Source organism: Budorcas taxicolor, chromosome 4 (assembly GCF_023091745.1).
Source record: "Budorcas taxicolor isolate Tak-1 chromosome 4, Takin1.1, whole genome shotgun sequence".
Lineage (NCBI taxonomy): Eukaryota > Metazoa > Chordata > Mammalia > Artiodactyla > Bovidae > Budorcas > Budorcas taxicolor.
This window is the reverse complement of record NC_068913.1, coordinates 62,022,639-62,044,888: the sequence shown is the minus strand read 5'-3', so window position 1 is coordinate 62,044,888 and position 22,250 is coordinate 62,022,639. Positions and strand designations below refer to the sequence as shown.

Here is a 22,250-nt window from a genome sequence, read left to right as displayed (position 1 = left end):
CACCCAGCACTAAAAATAGGGCAGGACTCTCTATACCTTGTTGAGTCACTAGGAAGAGTATCAATTTTGTTTCCTAGCTCTTAAAAACAAATCAGACAGTTCCTATGTTACAGGCCAACCAATTTTTCTCTTCTCGTCAATTTCTATTCTGCGAGCAGATGGGCACACACCTGTGCACACACACATAAGCACATACACATGTATGTGTGTGGGGGGGGGGTAGTGGGAACCCCCAAACAAGGAGCCTGGGTGAGGGATTAGCCACAGAAGCCACATATCCCATAACTGGGGTATGGGAGCTGAAGGGGGGCTGGGGTTTGGGGGTTCTTGTGGGAGTGAGAGGATGAGCTAAATAAACTAGTAAACCTAATACGCATCCTCTGCTCAGGGAAACCCACACTGGGTATTCAAATCGTACTATACCGACAGTATTCCGGCCACTGGAAGGCCTACAATAACCCTGTATGCACACAGAGAAAAAGGGCTGCAAGAATCTATTCCAAAACATCTTTATACTACCGTCAAAGTGAAATCCTCATCTTTAACCACATACTCTCCTAATTTAAAATGATCAAATATCACCCAAAACCCCGAGCACAAATTGCTCATGACTTGTTGTCAAAGGAGCACTTCCTTCACATTTTTCAGTTGTCCTTGCTCATCACTCATGCGCCTCCTTCTCAGCCAGGGCTAATCCGCACTGGTCCCCTTGTTTACCCTTGAATTCCTGCACGTCCAAACACCTCCCCTTCTATGATGCCCATCTCCAGTGTCTGCGCCACACGAGTCCACCTCTAAAATAGGAAAGTCATGGCTGTGCCTCGTGCCTTGTGGAGGCTCCACTGCACGGGAACCGTTTGGCCCAGGTCCCTAGACGGGCTCAAATGCTGCTGCGAGTGGGGTGGTCACTGTGGCTGTTTTGTCATTGATATAAGACCAACGGAAACCCTAGTGGGCCTCCTTAACATGACATAGACCCAGCAGGCTAATTAGTTTGGCGAACATTTTAAAGAGGAGGAGCAGGAATAATAAGAAAGCAAAGGGTTCATGCACACCCATTACCCTTTTCTGACTACAGAAAACTACAAATGTTTTGCCTCCAGAAACATCTCAGAACTGCATGTCATCTCTTACTGGTAAGCTTGCGGGTTTTCAAGGGTGCACAGAGAATACCTCCTGTTCCCCTTTCTTTCCTCTTTGGAGTGAACAACACAGGACATGTGCCAAGATGCCTGAGCCGGGACAGTTCTTACATAACCACCTTATTCTCAAATTGGTTCTGGTCCCTTCCATTGGAAAGGTTTTGACAGCCTTCCTACACATACAAAATGCCATTCCCAGAATTAGAATCCCACACCACAGAGCCAGCTCCTGGTGTATAAATTACTTCCTCCCAGACATAAAACAGGTCTGCATGGCTTGTTCACACCTCCTCTCCCAAGGTCACATTACACCAAATTCAGAGCTATGAGACACACTGACAAATGGTGACCATTTGGAAAAAAGGACAAAAAAAACAGTCTCAGGAAAGAGAATGAGAATAGAAGGCCCACTAACTTGACCTGGGGCTGTTCAATTGCTGTCCAAGGCAAGGTTGACAGCAAGCAGGCGATTGCACCAGGGGTCTCCGTACTGGCGTTTCTTCACCCTCTGGCCTGCACCCCAGAAGAGCCAGCATTGCTTTTCAAGACGCTCTGATACCAGCCCGTGCTAAGTCGCTTCAGTCGTGTTCAACTTTTTGCAACCCCACACACTGTAGCCCACCAGGCTCCTCTGTCCATGGGATTCTCTAGGCAAGAATACTGGAGTGGGTTGCCATGCCCTCCTCCAGGGCATCTTCCTGACCCAGGGATGGAACCCACGGCTCTTATGTCTCCTGCATAGGCAGGCAGGTTCTTTACCACTAGTGCTACCTGGGAAGACCCCTGACATCCTACCAGGGGCAAAATCAAGAGGCTCAGCCACGAAGCAGAGCATGATGGGAAGAGATGCTGGACATTTACAACAATCCATCATAGGTACCAGAATCCCATAACTGCTTGTCCTTTTTAAGACTCTGATCAAATGCTCAAGCTCTAGTGCAGTCTAGCCTAAGTCGAAGGTACTCTAAAGGGCTACCCTGTATGGAGTCAGCCAACTGAAAAGCGTTTCCTGTTGTGAACAGCAAAATTTCTTTGATTTACATTGTGATTTTGAGCCCTTCTGCCTCTTGGAACTCCTCACAGGAGCAGGTGTCTATGAGGACTGAATCCCCAAGGACATACTTAGCCATGGGCCTGAATGTTAGTTCCTGAGCTGCTATTCAAGGAGAGGAAAAGGACTTCTCTCTTCACTAAACACTTCTTGAAGATTATAAAATTTCTGCCTTGCCAAACACTTTTAAAAATTCTCTAGAATTCATGGACTTTGGGACCTATTGTATGTGTGTGCATACTCAGTCATGTTTGACTCTGTGCAACCAGAGCCCACCAGGTTTCTCTGTCCATGGAATTCTCCAGGAAAGAATATTGGAGTGGGTTGCCATGCCTTTCTCCAGGGGATCGTCCTGACTCAGGAATCAAACCTGGTCTCCAGCATTGCAGGAAGATTCTTTACCATCTGAGCCACCAGGGAAGCACTCTTGGGACCTATTATCCCTCAGATTAGCTCCACTTTGAAGCCACTTATTTCTACTCTCTGATACAACTAGTTCTAGTCAATTGGAGAACTGTCAAAGTCAAAACACAGACCCCACACTCACTGTGGCCACCCAACCCAAAGGGTAACAGCAGTAATTAGAATTTATTAAATTTCTCTCAATGTCAGGCAGGATTCTAAGAATTTGATTTCTGTTAACTCATTAATCTCAACCACAAAGCTTAGGTAGGAACTATTATTATGCCATTCTTACTAAGGCAGAGATAATGGGATAAAGAAAGATTAGGTAAATTATCCAAGGTCACGCAGCTGAGGAGCAATGGAGCTGGGATGCAAAACCAGGCAGTCTGGCCCCAGACTGTGTGTCCGGAGAGCAGTGCTATATTATCTCAGATGAAACTGACTTGTTTATATATCAGTAAGTCCACATTAGGAAAAGGCAATGGCACCTCACTCCAGTACTCTTGCCTGGAAAATCCCATGGACGAAGGAGTCTGGTAGGCTGCAGTCCATGGGGTCACTGAGTCGGACATGACTGAGCGACTTCACTTTCACTTTTCACTTTCATGCCTTGGAGAAGGAAATAGCAACCCACTCCAGGGTTCTTGCCTGGAGAATCCCAGGGACAGAGGAGCCTGGTAGGCTGCCGTCTATGGGGTTGCAAAGAGTTGGACACGACTGAAGCAACATAGCAGCAGCAGCAGCAGCAGCAAGCCCACACGGAGCTATTTCAAATCTTAAAAGATGATGCTGTGAAAGTGCTGCACTCAATATGCCAGCAAATTTGAAAAACTCAGCAGTGGCCACAGGACTGGAAAAGGTCAGTTTTCATTCCAATCCCAAAGAAAGGCAATGCCAAAGAATGCTCAAACTACCACACAATTGCACTCATCTCATACACTAGCAAAGTAATGCTCAAAATTCTCCAAGCCAGGCTTTAGCAATACGTGAACTGTGAACTTCCAGATGTTCAAGCTGGTTTTAGAAAAGGCAGAGGAATCAGAGATCAAATTGCCAGCATCCGCTGGATCATGGAAAAAGCAAGAGAGTTCCAGAAACATATCTATTTCTGCTTTCTTGACTATGCCAAAGCCTTTGACTGTGTGGATCACAATAAACCGTGGAAAATTCTGAAAGAGATGGGAATACCAGACCACCTGACCTGCCTCTTGAGAAATATGTATGCAGGTCAGGAAGCAACAGTTAGAACTGGACATGGAACAATGGACTGGTTCCAAATAGGAAAAGGAGTACGTCAGGCTATATATTGTCACCCTGCTTATTTAACTTCTATGCAGAGTACATCATGAGAAACACTAGGCTGGAGGAAGCACAAGCTGGAATCAGGATTGCTGGGAGAAATATCAATAGCCTCAGATATGCAGATGACATCACCCTTATGGCAGAAAGTGAAGAACTAAAGAGCCTCTTGATGAAAGTGAAAGAAGAGAGTGAAAAAGTTGGCTTAAAGCTCAACATTCAGAAAACTAAGATCATGGCATCCAGTCCCATCACTTCTTGAGGAATAGATGGGGAAACAGTGGAAACAGTGGCTGACTTAGTTTTTTTGGGCTCCAAAATCACTGCAGATGGTGATTGCAGCTATGAAATTAAAAGACGCTTACTCCTTGGAAGGAAAGTTATGACTAACCAAGACAGCATATTAAAAAGCAGAGACATTACTTTGCAACAAAGGTTCATCTACTTAAGGCTATGGTTTTTCCAGTGGTCATGTATGAATGTGACAGTTGGACTGTGAAGAAAGCTGAGCACTGAAGAATTGATGCTTTTGAACTGTGGTGTTAGAGAAGACTCTTGCAAGTCCCTTGGACTGCAAGGAGATCCAACCAGTCCATCCTAAAGGAAATCAGTCCTGAGTGTCCACTGGAAGGACTGATGTTGAAGCTGAAACTCCAATACTTTGGCCACTTGATGCGAAGAGCTGACTCATTCGAAAAGACCCTGTTGCTGGGAAAGATTGAGGGCAGGAGGAGAAGGGGATTGCAGAGGATAAGATGGTTTGATGGCATCACCGACTCAATGGACATGAGTTTGGGTGAACTCCGGGAGTTGGTGATAGACAGGGAGGCCTGGTGTGCCACAGTACGTCGGGTTGCAAAGAGTCAGACACAACTGAGCGACTGTACTGAAGTGAACTGAACTGAAGCCCACACTCCCTGTGCATCACCCTGTACCTGCTGAATGGTAACCATTGCTGCAAAATCCCATGTACAAAGAAAGAATGCCAGGAGAGGGGAACTTGAAGGAGTTCGTGACTAACACTGTTTAATAAGTTGCCTCCATAGTTTTGTTTTCGAGGAGACAAAATTCTTGTGGGTTTTAAGCTAAAGTTTAAGGCAGACGGCTTTGGCTGGCCCAGGGTTCAATCTTTTAAAAATTAACCCACCAAGTACTCTGCCTTCTAACAGCTGCTCTTCATAGAAAACATCTTCTGTCTGGAGAGCAACTAACACACATGCCTTTGTGTAGAGCGCCCTCTCGTGGCTATAAATCAGCACTACTACTGCTGCTGCTGCTGCTGCTAAGTCGCTTCAGTCGTGTCTGACTCTGTGCGACCCCAGAGACGGCAGCCCGCCAGGCTCCCCCATCCCTGGGATTCTCCAGGCAAGAACACTGGAGTGGGTTGCCATCTCCTTCTCCAATGCATGAAAGTGAAAAGTGAAAGTGAAGTCGCTCAGTCGTGTCCGACTCCTAGCGACCCCATGGACTGCAGCCTACCAGGCTCCTCCGTCCATGGGATGTTCCAAGAGTACTGGAGTGGGTGCCATTGCCTTCTCCAAATCAGCACTAACAGGAGATAAATGGCCCACCTTGGGTACAGTGATGCTGAGAAAGCTTGAGGGCAGGAGAAGGGGGTGACAGAGGACGAGATGGTTGGATGGCATCGCTGACTCAATAGACATGAGTCTGAGCAAACTCCAGGAGACAGTGAAGGACAGGGAAGCCTGGAGTGCTGTAGTTCATGGGGGCGCAAAGAGCTGGACGCGACTTAGCGACTGAAGAAGAACAAAGGCACAGTGAGTCCTGAACAGGAGGAGAGTGGGGAAAACAGAGCTGGAGAAACCCATCCTCTCACTCAGTTTTCAATAGTCCCCCGAGAGATTCTGCTAGAGTTAAAATTAATCACATTAAAATACGAGAGGAGAACAAAGCTCAAAGATTGTCATGGCAATGAATCACAGTCCATTTGTTTGTAAAAATTTTCCTTTACAATATTTCTTTTAAAAATATAAAGCACTGCAAGAGCACAATTATTCACGTGTCCCTTATAGGGTTGATGCACTTTTCCCCATCTTCACACGGCATCCATGGGTAACAGCTGGCTCTTGGGGGCTGACTCTGAGATGAGACTGTCCCCAGCTCTTCTTGCGCCTCGGCGCTCCTCTCCCTTGCTAGGGAAGGGAGAAGGGAAGCAACCTGTCATGTGCACGAAGTCACCGACCTGATGGAACTGCAGCGACGGCACAAGTCCCGACACCGCAGTCAGGCAGCGGTAACGGGCCCACCCGTCAGCCCCAACGGTGACGGAGAGCCTGCGCGGGGGCTGCCCCTGCAAGCCAGACTCACCGCACCCATCGGGACGGTCCTTGCCCACCCCAGCCAGACAGCCGAGGAGGAAGAAGAAACGAAAAGTCTGCAAGTGCTCTACACGGAACTTCTGGACGTCTCTGCATCACCAGCAAGTGTGATGGTGCGACCCTGCGGGGAAGGCGGCCCTACAACCACACCAACCAGAAAAGCCCGCCGCGCAGCAGCTCTGCCCAGGGATCTGCTCCCCTCAGTTCAATGACGGAGAAATGAAGCCCAGGATCCCACCTTCTGGTTCTGCCAGAGACTTTCGGAAGCTAACTTTTATTCTTCTATGTGCGCGTAACTTCAACAATGCTCTGGTCTCAGCACTTAAAACCAAACGTGAAGACAATAGATGCTACACTGTGCATCATTGATCGGAAACATCCAAGACAGACACTGCAGAGCCCATCCTGGCCACAGGGTCCTCTCTTTACCTGTAATGAGGAGTTGCCACACTCTTACCTGCCAATCAAGGAAGTGACTGACAGAACTGCCTTCAAATTCTGGCTTAAACTATGAGCATCCTCAATGAATGCCCTTCTTTGGCTTTCCCGTTCACAACCCCCTTGCTATTTGTTGAAGTGAGGAAGAGAAAAGCAGGGATAAAAGGGAAACAAACGTTCACGAGGTTCAAGTACCCCATACCATCAAGATGGGAGTCTTGGTGATATCTCTGAACAATTAATTCCAGGAATGGCTACTTAAAAGGGGCTTTCCAGGTGGCACTCTGGCGAAGAATTAGCCTGCCAATGCAGGAGACACAAGAGACACAGGTTTGATTCCTGGGTTGGGAAGATTCCCTGGAGGAGGCATGGTTACCCACTCTAGTATTCTTGCCTGGAGAATCCCACGAATAGAGGAGCCGGCAGGGGGGTGGGGGTGGGGGGGCTACAGTCCACAAGGTCACAAATGGCTACTAAAAGAAAAAGTTGAAAAATGAATCCATAATATTCTACTCACCTGAGAAATACATATCAAGAATCAGCTCAGACTTCCACAATAGCTTTGTACCACGCCCCAGCTGGTTCATTTTTACTCTGCTACACACTCCAAGTTATTATTGTTCCACATTTTAATTATGTATATTTTTAACCCCCCAAATACATTATTATTATCATTGTTTCTACAGTCAATATTCATCTGGATTTTCTATTTACAATGGGTTCTTTCTTGTATTTCCATGTTAAGACAGAAGAAAATATTCGATGTATAGACTCTTACGCCCCATATAAAATATTTTCAAGACAGCATAAGGAAAAATAATTGGGAATGAGCATCAGGAGATGTGGGTGCTACACATAAATGCTCACTGGCTATGAACAGCAGGCCAATCTCACTTAACAAAGAGGCCAGGTGGGCATCTTAGAATGGTCCTAGCTTCTGTAGGACCTTGATGAAGGCTAAGCAAACCTCCTGAAGATATCCTAAGGCTTCTTGTCTTGGCCCTACAGTTTCAAATTCTGCAGGCTGACAAGCAAAGCTGTAATATAATTGGGTGTCCCAGTGGCTGATACTCCTGAGTTTGTCGGGGGTGAGGTCTGATTGAGAGTCGTCAATGGCTGTGGGTTTACTCCATCTGCTGGCTGATTCTGCTCAGGCTTCACTAATAACTGTATCTCTTGGCTAGTTCAGTAATGCCTGACTCTCTGTGACCCTATGGACTGGAGCTCACCAGGCTCTCCTGTCCATGGGACTTTCCAGGCAGGAATACTGACTGGAGTGGGCTGCCATGTCCTCTCCCAGATGCACAGTGCTCTGTTAGTTTCCTTTCAGATGGAGCAAGACTAGAAATGATTAGGACTGGGGCCTCACTGCATTTTGAATAGGGAAAGGGGGTTTCTGAACAGAATGGACCAGAACACAGTGTCCATGAGGCAGAAGATAGAAGATGTGGTTCTGGGCAATAAGTCCATTTGGTAACTGCCTGTGATTTCATCCCGACTGAACCTAAACATTCAGGGAGTTCAGTTATCCCTTCATCACAGTCTGTAAAAGGTCCCTCCCTCGGGTAGAAGGGGCAGGCTGGGGCTGGGTGGACTGACTAGGACTTGCCAGAGCTTCCGTGCAGAGCAACCCAGACTAATTAGTTGTCTCTTTTTTATGACCTATTTTTCATGGGGCGTATCTTTAACTATTTGAAATTAGGGTTCTTGGTTAAGAATACTATTCCAATTATTAAATCATCCCTATGGGAAAAAGTGATTTTCTTTGTTAAAATCTGCTTTAATTTGTGGTTCCAGAAATGCTTGAGAAAGGGGGTTGAACACAGCAAAGACTAGGTAAATGTTAAAATTTACTTTACATATAGTCTAGATTCTTGCTAATGCTGTCCTTGTAGTCCAAGGGACTGGATCACATTCTCAATGACAAAACCTTTAAGAAAGTCCTGTTAGGAGTGATGCTGAAATATAAGCCAGACCCACCCGAGGCTGCATTCTCATCTATGCAGAATGAGTTTGGAATGAGACTTGATTATAGGATGAAAATTCACCTAACTACAGGGATGTAGTATTTGGTACAGCAGCAGTTTCAAGGCAGCTTCTTGAAATAAATGCCTCAAGTCACAGTAGGTTATAGTATTCACACGCACCCCGATTGTCCTGAGTGGTGCTGTGATTTGCAGACATTTGTTGACGTCTCACACACCTGTGAGTTCTTGAAGGATGGGCCAGCTCTTCCCAACTTGGCATGTACAGGACACGTGGTGAACACAGAACTGAACCTAGGACCACCTTAGCTTCTCCCCTGCATGGCTCACCCCTGCCTGAAAGCTCTCCAGGACCTTACAGTACATTGATTCTCTTCATTTCCTGTACCTACGGCCCATGAAATCATCACAGACACTGAGCCACTGTTCCTAAGGGCAGTACAGGTTTAGGTTCCTTTGAGCCCCTGGTCACAAATTTTTGTCAATCGATCAATATATAACCTTGTTTTATGTGCATGTCTGTTTAAAAACTCACTATGTAACATATTATTGATGCATTAACACAACTCACAGCAACAGCAGTGTCGCTCATGCCTGAAGTAAGTTTATCTAACACACGGGTTTTCTCCATAAGGCACGTACATCACAGCCTCTACAGGCAGCAAGGCTAGACAGCACTTCAGCACAAAGTTTGGGGCCATTTTAAATGGCAAAATCACCAAGAGAAAGCACATCATTTCGGAAAGTGTGTCCTTGGCTGGACTGCAAAAGGGATACTCATTTAAGAGTTGAAACAAGACGGCAGATACCTTGCTGATCTCATGAGACTGCCCAGTAACTCAATTTTTTTGCCACTGTGTGCTTGTCTGCAAATGACTGTGGAAGCCCACGATGACTGATTTCAAGGTTACAAATAAATTGTAGGGAATGGGTGACTATTCAGGTCTGGAGGCCGTGAAGATTTACTGTCTATTTTAACCCCTCTGAATCTAAAATTCTCTATAGTTGGTCTCTTGCTTGGAATGCCAACTCTACGTCTCTGCCCCAGGGCAACATGAACACTGGTCACGACAAATTTTCTTGCAGTTTCCCAAGCACACGTTATTCCCTCATCTTCAACTGTTATTTTGAACCATGCATTTTCTCATTATCTTCCTAAGAGCAACTTACAACTCTCACATTCCCCCATCATTGTCTCTCACAGTGTCATGGGACACTGGGCAACATTCCAATAATAATATTAATAGTAGCTGTAACACTGTCCAAATTCCTATGCCCGGGTATCGTTCTGTACGATTTATAAGTGTTTACTCATTTAATCCACACAACAAACCTACAGACAGAAACAACTAACATGCCCCATTTTAAAGATAAGAAAATTGAGACATGACAATGTCAAGTACCTTGCCGGAATCACTCAGCCTGTGAGTGGCAGAGTCAAAGACAGCCCTGGACAAGCGTAATCCCAATGTCACACTCTCCTAGTAGCTGCGGATTTCCAGCAGCATTTAGACTAAGACGCCGTCTTCTGTGGTATGGGAACAGAGATGGAGACGGAGATGGAGGAAGAGATATATAAATATGCATCTCATTTCATATCCTGCCATCTGTATTTGAGAAAAAATATATTAAAATGACACCAAGCACTGCATATATAATTATGGATAATTATACTTGTGCATAAGCATCTTCTATCATCCAAGAAGGTAAAAAAAATCCTTTAAAATTTGAATGTAAGTCTGTATTCATCATTTGTTTTTCCATTTTCTTTTATTTTCTGATGCTTTGGAATCTTGGGTCCTTGCTGACATTGGAGGGGCTCCCCTTTGCAGAGTGACCTACTTTCTAGAGATGAGAAGGCTGCCTTCATCCCCCAACAACCTCCTTTCTCAGTGTTTACACTCGGGGCACCATCCACCCGCCCTAATGAATACAGGGCCAAGTACGGGACAACGCAGGGTAGCGTGCAGGCTCAGAACTCAGGGAGATTATTCAAACCAACCAGTTCTGAGTCTGCTTACCCGCTGTGCCTTGGCTTTCCTGTAGAAACCACGACAAAGGCCATTGCCTGTGTTTCCCGCTTGCTCCCTCAGTCTCCTGACTGACCCTAGTGCCCCCTTATGCTCCTGTGAGGTCACATGCTTCCTCCTCTTGGGATCTATGAATAACAACCTGCTTGTTCTACAACAACCATCTCCAGGGGCAGGGCTGGCCTTATTATACCTGAATACAATAAAACCTACATTTTAAAAGAGTCTTAATTCTGAAATAGTATTTTTCCCACTACCCACAAGTTAGCCATGTTTTTTTTCTGCTAAGACCATCTGAAAATGTTAAGGTAAATGCTTATCAAAACACTTCAGATTAAAAGCACATTATGCTGTTCAGAAAGAGTTTCTTTTTTAAAATGAGCTTATTTTATCCCCAGTCAAGCTCAAGAAGAAGAAAAAGACAACTAAGGAAAAAACCCACTCTTTTCCATTTTCTGACATCTGCCTTAGTCCAAGAGGGTTCAAGAAAAAAGAACTACAGATACCTCCTTTTAGACTCGACAAAGGTAAAATCCACAAATAGAGAAGCAATCAATTTGACATCAAGACAGTCACGTTCTGAAGGGTCTGTGGCCAGGAACTCAAACTCTTCTCAGAGTATGCAAAGCATTCTGCACAGTTCCTGGTCATTATAGTCAATAGGGCATGGTCTGTATAAAGGTATTTCCTGTGTTTTCAAAATAAAATCATTCTAAAAATGTGAATCTGCCTTCTGTCAGGTTGAGAAGCACACATGCCCCTCCTTAGAAGTTCCAATAAGATTAGTATTAACCCAGACATCCTTGACTCCCTCTTACCAGGGAATCTATAAGCATGTCCATTTTGCAACTCAGAAACCATTAACTAAAAGATCTTGGAAGAATAAGCAGCTTTGTGTTAAGAGCAAGTGCTTTGCTGTGTTATGACTAACCATACAAGCCATTTAGCCACTTTAGATTGGGACTTCAGAATGATTTCACCAGAAAAATCTGCTCTGTTGGGATGCTGCACTGAGAAGAAATGTGAGGCCCATCTGCCTTCTCGAAAGTGTCGTGCTTTATTATCCGGTAACAAACTGTTCTTCTTGCCTTGTTGGAGCAACGGCCCCTCCACTTCGGAAAACTTAAAAAGCTGCCTATGATTTCCTTGAAATGTGCTCTCCGAAAAGAAAGGGAAGGAGGTGCCATTTGCTGGGTGCCTCTGCCATGCCAGGTGCAAGGCCCGTTGCTAAAAGATGGTCTTGCAGGGCCCGCCAGCAGCTGCGAAATAGAAGAGCATCTGCCCAGTTTCATCCTGAGGAAGCTGACACCCAAACAGGTTAAATAACTGCCCCATGCTTGCATGCTAAGTCGCTTCAATTGTGTCCAACTCTTTGCGACCCTATGGACTGTAGCCCATCAGGCTCCTCTATCCATGGGATTTTCCCAGCAAGAATACTGGAGTGGGTTGCCATGCCCTTCTCCAGGGAATGTTCCCAACCCGGGATCGAAACTGCGCCTCCTGTGTCTTCTGCTTTATAGGCGGATTCTTTACCACTGAGCCACCAGGGAAGCCCAAATAACTGCCCTACTGGCCAGTTATTAATAAATGGCTCACTTGTAGTAAGTGGCTTTTTAAGTGGGAAGCATGGAATTAAAATCTAGCCTCACTCAACTCCAAAAATTTGTCACTTAACGTTTCCTGGGCAATGCCTACTCAGGAGATGTAAAAACGAGGAATAACCATCTTATATGACTTGAACTTTTCTTCAAAGAGATCCAAAAGGTTACTCAAATCTCAGACTGTGAAGGAGGTCGCTAAGGAGTTTACAGACAAGATTACTCCTCCTTTGGAAGCACAGAGAGAATCCTTTACCAGGACAGTTTCCAGCATCCAGAGCTTTCCGGGCCAGACACTTGAGGTCCTTAACCAGCTTTCTGCGTTTCGCACAATGGCCTCTAGGTGGCACCACCAGCCTGTCTTTCCATTAGCGAGGCCTGTCTATTTCTGCTGACAGGTAGTCAAAAGAGAAAATTTCTGCTTGTGAAAGTGGTTGCATCATTTCTAGCGTTAGAAATCATGACTAACTAGTCTTTTCAGTTTCTCCATTACCTGATGCAAGATTGTGGCCTGGAAGAAGTTTCAGAGAAAGGACTAAAATGGAAAGCTCAAAGAAAGTACCAGGGAAAAATCAACACTCCGTTTTGGTTATTCTCTGTTCAAGATTTTTGCTTTTTTTAAAATGACTTTTCAAATCCTTGGAGTGGAGGCCACATGAGTGCTGAAGGCCTTAGAACAACATAATTTTAACTTTTACTTTAAAAATGCAACATTCTTCATAAAGTACTCACAAAGTACTCAAAAAACACTCAGCAGACGTTGAAAGCTAAGACAGAGACAGACCCCAGAAGCCAACTGTGGAAGGAATTATCAATCATGTTATGACAGATGGAGCTCTATCGAGAAAAATCACTCAAGAGTTTGGCTTGTGGGATACCCTGGAGATTTCACACAGGACTAACGCATAGAAATAAAAAAGGAGGTGCCTCATACCTCCCACCCTCATTAAGTCTATCCTTGCTAGAGACCTGCAGTAACACAAAAAGCTGGGATAATCCAAGTCCTACAGAGTGGTCTTTCCTCAACTTCCCTCTCTCCTCCATCCCTCAGACAAGAAAACATAACACTGTGTGTTCTGGGACCCAACTGCCCCCGAAAAAACCCACTAGGACCTGGGTCAGAGACACACTGTGTCCAGGGATCAGTATGTGTAAAAAGCTCACTTTGCATTTTCCACATTGTTCAAATGCACTAGAAATCCAGGTCGTATCAAAAGGAGGAACATGAATGGCAGTAACTCAAGCGTACCCTAGCACCAGGCTCTCCTCCAGGATAGAATATCAGGATCGAGGGGAAGCAGTTCGAAATGTACACACCTTGGTCTGTTCCCTGCCATTCTGTATGACCTAAGGGTAAGAGATTGGATGATTTTGCACAACTTCCCAGGTGATTTGCATATGACTCCTGGCTCAACATGGGGCTTCCCTGGTGGTTCAAAAGGTAAAGAATCTGCCTGCAATGCAGGACACCCTGGTTCAATTCCTGGGTTGGGAAGATCCCCTGGAGAAGGAAATGCAACTCACTCAAGTATTCTTGTCTGGATAATTCCATGGACATAAGAGCCTGGCAGGCTCCAGTCCACGGGGTCACAAAGAGTCAGACAGGACTGGGCGACTAACTTTCACTTTCACTTTCCTCACTCAACACATTAAAGTAAAACCTGGAAGGAACCGTCAGGGAGGTAGAATGTGAGCTGCATCCACAATTCGACAGGCAACTCCCTAGCAAAGAGTCTGCCAACACACCGGTGGGTGAGAGCAGGACTGGGGCCACCTTGGAACCTTGATCATCGACACACACCAAGCACAGGGACTCTCACCTCTCCATCAGTCTTGGAGTTTTTTGCTAAAATTTAGAAAAACAGATTCAGCTAAAAGATCAAATGGAAGGTCAAAGTCAAAATTTGGGATATGACAGCATAAAAATGAAGCTCTGTAAGCAAGTTGCAAAGCTGAATACAATGCTTCAGAAGTGTTCTTCTTAGAAAAAACATGTTAAGACTACCAGTAAAAAAGGAATAACATTAAATTATTATTTTTTTTCTAGTTTTACAAATATTATTAGAGAGGTTTATAAAAAAGTTACTCTGATGCACCAATGGTTAAAGTAGAAATTACCCAGTGTTTATGGAAAGCAATTTGATGATATCAAAAGCTTTAAAAATATATATCATAGAAATGCTAGTTTCATGGATTTATCCTAATGACATGATCAAGGATGTACATCAATACTGAGAGGCAAAGATGTTAATTGCTGACTCATCTGTAATTTTAAAACACTGAAATACTCAGTAAAAGAGCTTGGCTAAATAAACTGTAGTACACTCATATAATAACAACTCTTTAGTAATGAAAACAATGCATATAACTGATGTGGAAACATTTTCAAAGAATTCCCATAAAAGATAAGGTTTTCCAAATAACAATAAAGCATAAATACCAATGTGTACAAATGAATATTAACAGTAGTGTGTGTGTAAGTATATTCAAGGAAAGAGTATTCGCAGTTATAAATTAATGCCCGATGATTTCTAATTACTGAAGACAAAAGTCTGATTTATGTTGGTTATGAAGGAGGTAGAAAGAAACCCAAATTTACACCTGCAGAATTTGAGGTTAATAAGCCAAAGGTCATATAGAAATGTGATAATGATGAACGCAAAAATGGACCGGAAGCAGAAACAAAAACAACAGATTATATTCAGGACAAGGCTGTGTTCTGATCTGCAAACTAAGTAAAAAGAAAATCTAGGTGGTAACTAATTAGCATCCGTAGCAAGACAAAACTTTTAGGACAATATAAACTGCATGTCACACCATGATTAAATTTCAGGAGACTCTCAATCCGATTGTGATATGGAATCGGCATATGTGAATAACTCAGTCACCAGTCCCAAATCAGGTTTCTCCCACAATTGCCATTACCCATTTAATTTAAATAGAATCTTCAGCCTCCTGTGAAGTAGAAAACGAAGTCTAGATGCTTTCCGGGCTAACTACTCTTGGTTACACTTAATCAGAACTGAATAAACAAACTCAGTATTAGTCACACTTGTACAAGTTATTCCACTCCGCTGCAGCCAGAAGAGATTTTCATGTGATCCTGTTTAAACCAGCTAAACATCTGGAAAATGTGGAAACTATTCTGTAAGGCACAGGAGGACCACACGCTCGGAGGAGACATCGCTTATGAGGCTGAGGTCAGGCCCCCGGGTGCTGGAAGGAGAGAGCTTACTGGAGATGGCTTACTTACTATGAAGCCAAGTTTTTTATAATCCCGGGTGTACATGGACTTGCGCTTCTCCATGCTGCCACTGCTGTTATTTGGTTCAGACTCGGCATCAAAAGCAATTCTTCGAAGTTCAAATATGATGTCCCGCTGAGCCTGAAGGGGTTAGGAAGGAAAAAAAGGGAGGGAGAGAGAGCTGCCTTCATTCTGTGATGTTTCATCTGCTCCCTCATTCCCCAGGGTCTAAATGAATCACTGGGTACAGGCAAAAGGAAAACAGATAAAGGGCAACCAGTGTTCTAAGTTACAGCTCTGTGAACTTTTTCCCCCCTCCTGCCACTCTCCCTGCTGGTCAGCCCTGGCTTTATTCCATAATTATCCTCATGGCTAAGCCCCTTGAAGCTCTGGTATCAACTGCCCTGTGACATTCTCATTGAGGGCCCCAAATATGATGGAAGGCTTGTGATTGGAAAAAGCCAAGTTAGAGGATCCTGAAGTCCTGTACTGTCAGAAAAAAAGTGAGAGCCACATAAGGTTTAAGAACAATAGGTAGGTGATACGGGATCCCTAACTCCACTGAGAAGTGACTTCATAGAGACAAATCTGAAAAATGGTTAAAACGGTAAAGGTTCTGTGATGCATGTTTAACCACAATAAGAAAAAGGCATGTATCTTTTACATAAATAGGAGGAGGTTTTCAAGAAGGGAGGGCTGTTCCACCTCTGGACGCATTGCCTTTCGAACTAGAAGTCATAAGGCAGTCTCGTCTCTCTGTGATGATTGCACTTGGCCGTGCCAGAAGTGTGGGGCACGTTAGACGGCCTCTGGAAGCCTCTGGATCATTCTTAATCGCGTGGCCTCACGCCACGAATGAAGTGCTGCAGCGGTTACACACTTCGCATGTGTGTCCACATCTGCCAGAGATCAGACCCTCACGTGCCAATAACGAGTGTTTTCCTTTCCAAAGCTGCAGCGCTGTTTAAGCTGCAAATATGCTACAGCAGCGCTCCCAGCTGTTTCCTCTCACTCTGTCTTCACACAGTAAAGTTCCCCCAGAGCCTTTTGGATCAAGACTTAACCTCTCAAGCACAACAGCCAGAGACCTAGAGAGATCTATAGCAGAGAGCCAACCGACAGAAATGGAAGCCCAGAAATCAGATGTAACTTGGGGCCTCCATGGCTCTGACCAATGGAGAATGGAAATACTCTCTCAGCCTGTAGAAGCCATATCACCAGAGCTGCCAAGTGGCTCTGTGTCCTGGGGACTTGACTCCAAAGCTATCACCAATGAAAGCACTGGAGCCAAGTGTCAGTATTTTTAGTCATGCGACATCAGGCTTTCTTATCCAATAAGGAAAGAGTCTGCATGTGTTCGATACATTAACAAAATAATTCATTTATTTTATTCTATGATCCTATGCATGCTTAGTCACTTAGTTATATCCAACTATTTGTGACCCTTTGGACTATAGCCTGCCTGGCTCCTCTGTCCATGGAATTTTCCAGGCAAGAATACTGGAGTGGGTTGCTATTTCCTACTCCAGGGGATCTTCCTGACCCAGGGATTGAACCCCTGTCTCCTGTGTCTTCTGCGTTACAAGAGTTTTTACCCACTGAGCTGTCAGAGAAGCCCTCTCTGATTCTAGATTGATCAAAATTTTAAATCCATTTCCCTAAGTTCTGAGGTGATAATAATATTATCATCATCAAAAGCCTCCTGGTTTCTAAGAAGCTCAAGAAAAGACCTTTAAGGATGTTCTTTCCCTCATACGCTTTGACTGTTGTCTAATGAGCACTCACCTGGTCCTGTGGGTCCATCTTGGTCATCATCCTATCTTCCAAAAGGTTAAAGGTCAGCACCTGCAGCACGTATAGCTGGTGTGCCATTTCATTGTTGATGGCCCGCTGAGCTCGGATGACATGCTAGGGAGATGGTTCATGAGTGAAACTTTTTTAAACAAAGGAAGAAAGTAACAGCAAATAACCTAATTTACCCAGCCCACCCTCATCATGATGCCAAGTAGAACCTCAGAAGACCTCATTTGGAAGCACGGGGCATGAAGGTGGGTGGAACCACTTTCAGGAGAAAGATGAATGCACAGGTGACCCTGGAGTTTTCCTTTACATTTCAGGACCCAGTAAGGTTCCTGATCTTTAGGCCAGAACTGGGGAAAGACCTATTGTGTTCAGGGAAGAGTGGAAGTGCAGCAGGAAATGGACATTTGGTGACTATTACAGCCATATAAGAGAAGGTATGCCTGAAATGGGAGCATCTTGAGGAGAGCTATGGATTTCTACAACAGAAGCACTCCTTGCCTGCTTGCCTTGCCAGAAAATAAATGGTACACATGTACTGTAAGCAGTTCTGCCATCCTCTTACCCTACAGCTGTCTCCAAGAAGTGATCCCACCTCTAAACTGGGAAAGCTTTAGAAGCATCACACAAAGGCAAAGTAACTATCAGATCTGTCATTAATTCCCTGTGGACACTATATAGTGGCCACTACCCCCACAATGCAGTGAGTGAATTTTTTTTTTAGAAAATTCCCTTCCCCTTAGAAACAGAACCAAAATGGAATAAATATAAAAGGAGGGGCAGGAGACTATAATATGTGGGCCTTTGTCCTGTCAAGGGCTGGGTTTGAAATGGAATTCAAGACTTGGACCTAATATGCATCTGCTTTGGCAGAAACCACAGCTGTGCCTTGAACATGCCAGTCAACTAGAGATTTTCCTGGTGGTTCAGTGGCTAAGACTCTGTGTTCCCAGTGCAGGAGGCCCAGGTTCGATCCCTAGTCAGGGAATTAGATCCTGCATGCTTCAACTGAGACCCAGTACAGGCAAATAAATAAATAAATACTTTGTAAAATGCCAACCAACCGGTCAAAGTGGTGAAACACCCACTCGAATGAGTTATTTTGAATTGCTAGGCCCAACCATGTCTTCCTGTCTCAAGGAATTTTCTCTGGGTACCCTGAACCTGGCGAGTACCTGGACCCCACAGCCTGGCTCTGAGCACCATGATGAAATAGCCAATTAAAGGAGAGGTGGAGTGAAGAACAAGACATAGAAGGAAGTCGCTGAACCAAAATCAGGTGGGTTGCAGGGTGGGAAGCCAAGCAATGCGATGGGGAAAAATCAAACCTCATATCTTCCAATCTTCCCAACAGAATGTTAATTCTTGGTATATGCTTAATGTCCAAAGTGTATGGACACTAAAGCATATGGCTATTTATTTTATTAGCAACTCAACAGTATCTACACTCCAAGTTCTTGCCAGAGAATACCAACCAATCTTAAACTTCCAATCATCAAGGTCTCATTTAAAAAGTCACGTTGAAGTAAACTGATCTTTGAGACATGGTAGCTACAGTCATTTCACCCACTCTATCTATGGGCATTCTAACTTCAACTGCCACACCAAGGTGATATCAACAACAGGCTAAGACTTTAATCCCAGGTTCCGACCCTTTCATCACCCTACTCTCCACCCCCTACACAAATACCTTCATTTCTCTATGATTAATATTGTTGCTTCCACTTTTATTGAGAGTGAGTATAAAAAATAACCGTATTTTGAATCCCTCTGCAATTTCTACAAAACCATTCTTGGACAAAGAATATATTAGAATGTTCTGACAATCCCCGTTTCAGATTCCAGTTCCAGGGGGTGGAAATATGTCATCCTCCAAAGACCTAGGGTACCCCTTTTATCAAGTAATGAAAAGTACACTCATATGGTTTCTCTTTATCCTTAACAGCCAGGAAGTTTAACATCAAACTTGATGACAAATCATAGTTATTATTATTGACTTTGGATTCTAGAATATTTATTTTATTTGCCCCCATAGGTTTTTAATTTTTAATGGCCTCATGGTATTGGAATGTGTGTGTGTGTGTGTGTGTGTGTGTGTGTAACTGTATGCTTGCAGAACTCCTTTTTGGAATTACACAAGCATAAATCTTTATTCTTTTTTTTTTTTGGTAAGCAGAAGAATCAATCACACATGTTTCTTTCAGCCTTTAGTTAAAAGTCAAGTAGCAGATAAGGCCTCAAGAAATCTTGCTATTTGATTTACTTCTAAACATTTACAACATAACATGTAGAGCCTCTTCTTGACTGAGGTTTCAGGTATTTTTTGCATCACAGTGAATGAATGGGTTTCATGCCTGACCTTTCTGCCTTTCTCTGATAAAGTGGCCCAGGAAACTGATGGTCAAAATTTCAGGACTTCTCTCAGAGTCTGATATGTTTCTCTTTAGTTTCCTCATTAAAAATGGTATTTGCTCATATTGGTGGATTTGTTAAAGTCAGGGAGTCCCTAATTTCCTTAAATACAAAGCTAAAGCTCTGGTGAGTTATAATAAACCTGCCACAAGGCATTTCTCTCTTCCAGGGACCCCCACCCTCCAATCACAAGGCCATCCCTGGGGGAAAGCTTTATTTATTCCATTTCCAAAAGCACACTTTTACCTCCTTTCTACTTCCCACTGCTTGATCACAGAAGCAAGTCACAGAACAAACCAGAAAACCACACCGAAAGAGGAGATCAATAAATCCACCAGACCCTTCTTCCCCAGCAAGGTGCTCACAGCACACAGGTACTCACCGTTAAGATGATGGAACGCAATTGCTTCTGAGCCAAAATATTCGCCATCTCCTGTGGAAGAAAACACGCAGATAGAAGAGCATCAGTTAGAAAGAAACATTTCCACGTGGCCCCAGATGACTTTATTCTGGGGTGTGCTTCAACACTGGATATCAGCAGTATTTCTTACCAAAGAAAGGGCTCAAATGGACAGTACTACTCAACTGAGTTTGTGAATGTTGTTCAGATAATACAGCAATGTCCAAAAACAAAGGAAAGAAATTTGGCACCGGTGACTTCTTTCTTTCTCTTTTTGTTTCTTTTTTTGAATTTCTTCCTTCCAGGAAAAGGTGAGTACTAAATCAAAATCCAAATGAGAGCATTGGCTCTCCACTGAAATGGCTCATCAGCTTTTATTAGAATATATATGTGCAGAGAGTTGTTACTACAAGGCAACATATGCCCGCACCTAAGAGATTTCAATACTAGAGAGCCATCACTTTAAAGATCTAAGACTTCTAAAAGCCATTTCATCTGCATCTGTGCAAAACCAAACATTGAGTAGTATATACCCCAAGGCTTAATAGTCTATGCAAATGAATTGAGTGAAGTTTTAGCAAAGGACAGACATCTGGGCAGAGCTATGCTCTAGGTCCACACCCAGTCTCCCTGGGCCTCAGTTCTGCAGACTGTGCATTGGTCTACCTGACTGGCATAGAGGTTTTGCAGATGATTTTATTAAATGACATGATTTACAGATGCTCTTTCTAAACACTGTCAAATAGACACTAAGGGAAAATTAAACGGTTGAATGCAATTGGGGTACAAACATCCAAAAGGAAAAATACTGCTCATATTCAGGAAGTCACTGGGATGTTTATTGATGAAGGGGGTAATTTGAGGGTCACCACTCTTACTGAGTAGAGAAGAAGCTAAGTTATAATTTAAAAACACAACCGTGAATTTGATCAAGGTCAAAATAAACTTGTAGAAAGCAAGGCAAACTCAGAACACGGGGAGGAAGTACAAGGGGGTGCACAGGCAGGGCTGGACAGGAGCAGAATGAGGGTGCAGGGCCTGCTGAGTGCTGACGAAGGGAACGTGGGGACTTACAGTCAGAGGACACTCAAGGATGTCAACACTGCTGTCTACACCAACCTAACGGCCATCGCCACCACAGAAGGAAAGCAGGTAGGAGAGAGAGGGATGGAAATTAGGAGCACTCTGTTAGACATCACAGCTTAATGTTAACGTCCCCGCTCATCCACAGCATTAAAGAGACACTCGTACAAATAATCTACGGTGATCTAAAAAGGCCAGAGATGGCATCAGTCAAAATCCAATGCTGAATCCTCTTCCAACCTCTTAAAAACAAGAAGGCAAGGACAAGAACACCTTCAGAAATAAGTTAAATGGTGATCCAGAAGGACTGCCCTTCCACAGGGTGAAGAAAGCATGCCTTCTTCATGATCAAAACAGAAAGAGTCCGTCTTTTTTTTTTTCGCTTGGACCAGATGAATAACAAAGGCCCAACATTCCTTTCATTCCTTTTCTTTTATATAAATAAAAGTATTGCTTTATTGGCACACACACACAAATCCTCTGTGCCTATGTTAGCCTGAGGTAGATGTGCTTAGTCAATAAGTCAGTCGTGTTTGGCTCTTTGTGATCCCATGGACTATAGCCCTCCAGGCTCCTTTGTCCATGGGATTCTCCAGGCAAGAATACTGGAGTGGGTTGCCATTTCCTCCTCCAGGGGATCTTCCCAATCCAGAGATCAAATCCATGTCTCCTGTATCTAGTGTATTGCAGGGAGATTCTTTACTGCTGAGCCATCAGGAAGTCCATATTAGTCTATCAACTTATAAAGTTTTAAAATAAGTTAGAAGGAATGATATACTTCCAACATCTACTAGATCAGTTATTATAATGATCTGTTTATGATATTTATCTTCTGCAGAAGAGTATGGTCCTCTCAAGGGCACACAGACTGTCCTTTTCATTTTTGTATTCCCAGCCCACAGCACAATGACTGACACAGCGTAGGCAATGAATGTTTGATAAAACAGTCTGCTACCCTCTTAAAGGAACTGGAGCGTGATCAGAGAGAAAATGGAGAAATCCTTGTCCTTATCATGGATTCTTT

The 22,250-nt window shown here is 44.0% G+C and overlaps 1 protein-coding gene across 1 annotated transcript in view; it reads right to left on the bottom strand.

Moving 5' to 3' along the window:
• The window catches only part of ELMO1 (engulfment and cell motility 1), a 573,172-nt gene that overhangs the window by 327,141 nt on the left and 223,781 nt on the right, over window positions 1–22,250 (bottom strand). The window contains exons 11-13 of the mRNA XM_052638458.1: window positions 20,126–20,176; window positions 17,317–17,439; window positions 15,541–15,672 (exon numbers count right to left, since the gene is read on the bottom strand). Coding sequence (XP_052494418.1) covers window positions 15,541–15,672; window positions 17,317–17,439; window positions 20,126–20,176 — 306 coding nt within the window. The remainder of the gene's footprint in view (window positions 1–15,540; window positions 15,673–17,316; window positions 17,440–20,125; window positions 20,177–22,250) is intronic.